This window comes from Austrofundulus limnaeus, unplaced genomic scaffold, assembly GCF_001266775.1.
Source record: "Austrofundulus limnaeus strain Quisiro unplaced genomic scaffold, Austrofundulus_limnaeus-1.0 Scaffold118, whole genome shotgun sequence".
In the NCBI taxonomy this organism is placed as follows: Eukaryota; Metazoa; Chordata; class Actinopteri; order Cyprinodontiformes; family Rivulidae; genus Austrofundulus; species Austrofundulus limnaeus.
In genome coordinates, this window is record NW_013952520.1 from 152725 (window position 1) to 155440 (window position 2716).

Sequence of the window (2716 nt, forward strand, 5' to 3'; positions counted from 1 at the left end):
GGCCACACAGGAGTCACCCACGGGCCACGTCTGGCCTGCGGGCCTTGAGTTTGACACATGTGCTTTAGAGCCATCACGGTAATCTGGACTTCCTTAAGATTGATTGATTTAAGGGCAATCTCGGACCAGAATTCGGCACAATTTTCCTGCTGTGTGACACAGCCCTAACAGCACAGCATTTTTTTTTTTTTTAGTTTGCCCAGCAATTTAGCACTAGTTATTCAGGATCTTGATAAATCAGCCTCTAAGTGGAGTGACATTTTACATTTCAATTWCCAGTATAAGAAACAGCAACACATTTCACAATTTGAATTATTGTACTTACACTTGCGTTAATCTTAAGTCGATAAAAGGGACTCAGTGAGGTATAATTCAGACGTCCTTTTAGTGTCACTTTACCATCAAACACACCAATCTCAAACAGATTAGCTCCTTGAGCTGGTGATATCTGGAAAACATATCCCAATGAAACTCTGCAGTTCATTCAACATCAGCAGATAATGATATTAAAGACATGATTTACAACTTACCTCATCAATGCTGTATCTAACTGCACCAGCACTTCCAGTGTCCGCATCTGTGGCAAGCACTGTGGTCAGTGTATGTCCTATGGGGGCATTCTGGAGGCAAAATAAGCCAAAGAATAAACCCAAAAATGTCCAAGCTTTTTCTACAGATTCATGAATAAGTAAACAAGTATTACAGAGAAAAAAACAAGACTCAAAGCAGGTTAGAGATCATAGGATAATATGCTATGTTTCTATGGATGTTAAAAGGACAAGAAAATCATAATTAATATTGTTTCAACATTTTTTCTCTACCTCTGGCACTGACGTATCATAAGAAGACTCCTTAAATAGAGGACGGTTGTCATTGGCATCTAATACTATTATAGTTATTGTCCCAGAATCCTGAAAAACATGATTGTCATTGTTAATATAGTGAGTAAAAAAATTATATATATATATATATATACATTAAGCTATAAATTAAATATAACATACTTTACTTTGACCATCACTGGCTTCAGCCTCAAACGTCAGAACAGCTTCAGTCTAGAATAGATGAAGTTGTGTAAGTAATGTGTAATGTTTAATGAAAAGAAGGTTTTTATTTTTTTTTCATGTAAATTTTCTCTGTTTCTCTAACACATCATACCTCTCTATCAAGGGCACCATTCAGTGTTACTCTGCCAGAGGCACGATCAACTTCAAAGGCTGAAGCCTGAATTCCAAACAACTGATAGGTCAATGTGTCACCTTCAGGGTCTGATGCTAAGATGTCAAATGCATGAGAACCTATACAAACAATGACAACAATGAATATAATGAATGTATTTAACTGATAGTTGTTGAACGGTAAACATTTTTTAATCCTTTATAGAGACAAATACCYTTTTCAAGGTCTTCACACAGCTCATGTACTCCATCTTTGACTTCAGGGGCGTAGTTGATTGCTAAAGCAAATTATTTCAACATTAATTAATAATGTAAAAACACAAAATTATGGGGAAAATGACTGTCAACTTTACTAAACTCATACCTTGGACTGAGCAGACAAGAAGCAGGATAGTCCATCCTGTGTGTGGCCCCATGTCTGAAAATCACAAAAAAGATGATTTATTAACAACTCTGATTTTTTTTAAAACCAAAAAATGAGAACTATTTTATTCATTTATCATCCAATACAGTCATTAATGCATTGAGATTAGAAGAGCCTGCCCTGCTAACATTATGGCTGAAGATGGAAGAAAAGGATTTCAGCGAAATCCAACATGCAAACATGACAATTCTAATCTGTTGATGTTAACATTTACAGAATTCTATTTAACATGTTGTCCTTAAATATAAAAGTTTGCACTATGGAAATGTACTTCCTCAAGAAAATATGGCAAATATAGAATTATGTCTATTTCAATGTTTTTCTGACTTTTACCAAGAGTTTTGCTTTGTCTTTTTTTTTTTTTTTGCTTCCAGTCCAATTTTGATCAAAGGTAAAAGAAAAATGGGAAATACTGTCTCTATTGGTAAAATTGGCAATCAAACTAAAAAATGAATCAATATGTTCTCTAATAATCCTCTAATTAACTGCACACCACCAACACATTTCAATGCCTTCAACAGCAGATGTTGCTATGTAAGAAAAAGAAAAAGTAATAAAAACTGATTATAAAAGAACTAAACACTACAATATGTTGAAAAAGAAAGCTAATGAGGAAGTGTCATAAAATATTATTCTAATTTCCTTATTGGAGTCAGAGGTTGCTGCTTTGTTTTTCTTTAGTCATGGTTTCCTCAAGCCTTATTGAACATTACTGCACAGTTTAAGTATCAGTTATCAAGCAAACATTTGGAAAGAGGTTATGGTAATTATTATTAACTGATACGTTAGTATTTTATGCAATGTATGCCATGCCAGGTTAAAAAACAAGAGCAAAGAGCCAACTTCAGGGCTTTAGTACTGAGGGTCATAAATCTAACAAGTGATATCCAGAGGACTGTGTACTTTTCGATCCTACTGTATGTGTGCCAGAAAACTGCTGCTGCTCTAATTGTATCAGTTAAACATTTACAGTGAATCACACGCAAGGCCTCGCCCATACAAATTAAAAGAAAGTAGACTAGTGAAAACACCTTGAAATCTTGATTTTCAGAGAAAGCAAATCATCGCTGAGTTTGTCTAAGTTAAATTATGTAAAATTATTTCAAACTTAATA

The 2716-nt window shown here is 34.4% G+C and overlaps 1 protein-coding gene across 1 annotated transcript in view; it reads right to left on the minus strand.

Moving 5' to 3' along the window:
- The window catches only part of cdhr2 (cadherin related family member 2), a gene marked incomplete in the record, with an annotated part of 23016 nt that overhangs the window by 17269 nt on the left and 3031 nt on the right, over positions 1–2716 (minus strand). Inside the window, 7 exon segments of the mRNA XM_014014664.1 lie at positions 326–448; positions 531–620; positions 822–911; positions 1005–1055; positions 1159–1298; positions 1394–1456; positions 1543–1596. Of these exon segments, the coding sequence (XP_013870118.1) occupies positions 326–448; positions 531–620; positions 822–911; positions 1005–1055; positions 1159–1298; positions 1394–1456; positions 1543–1594 (609 nt within the window).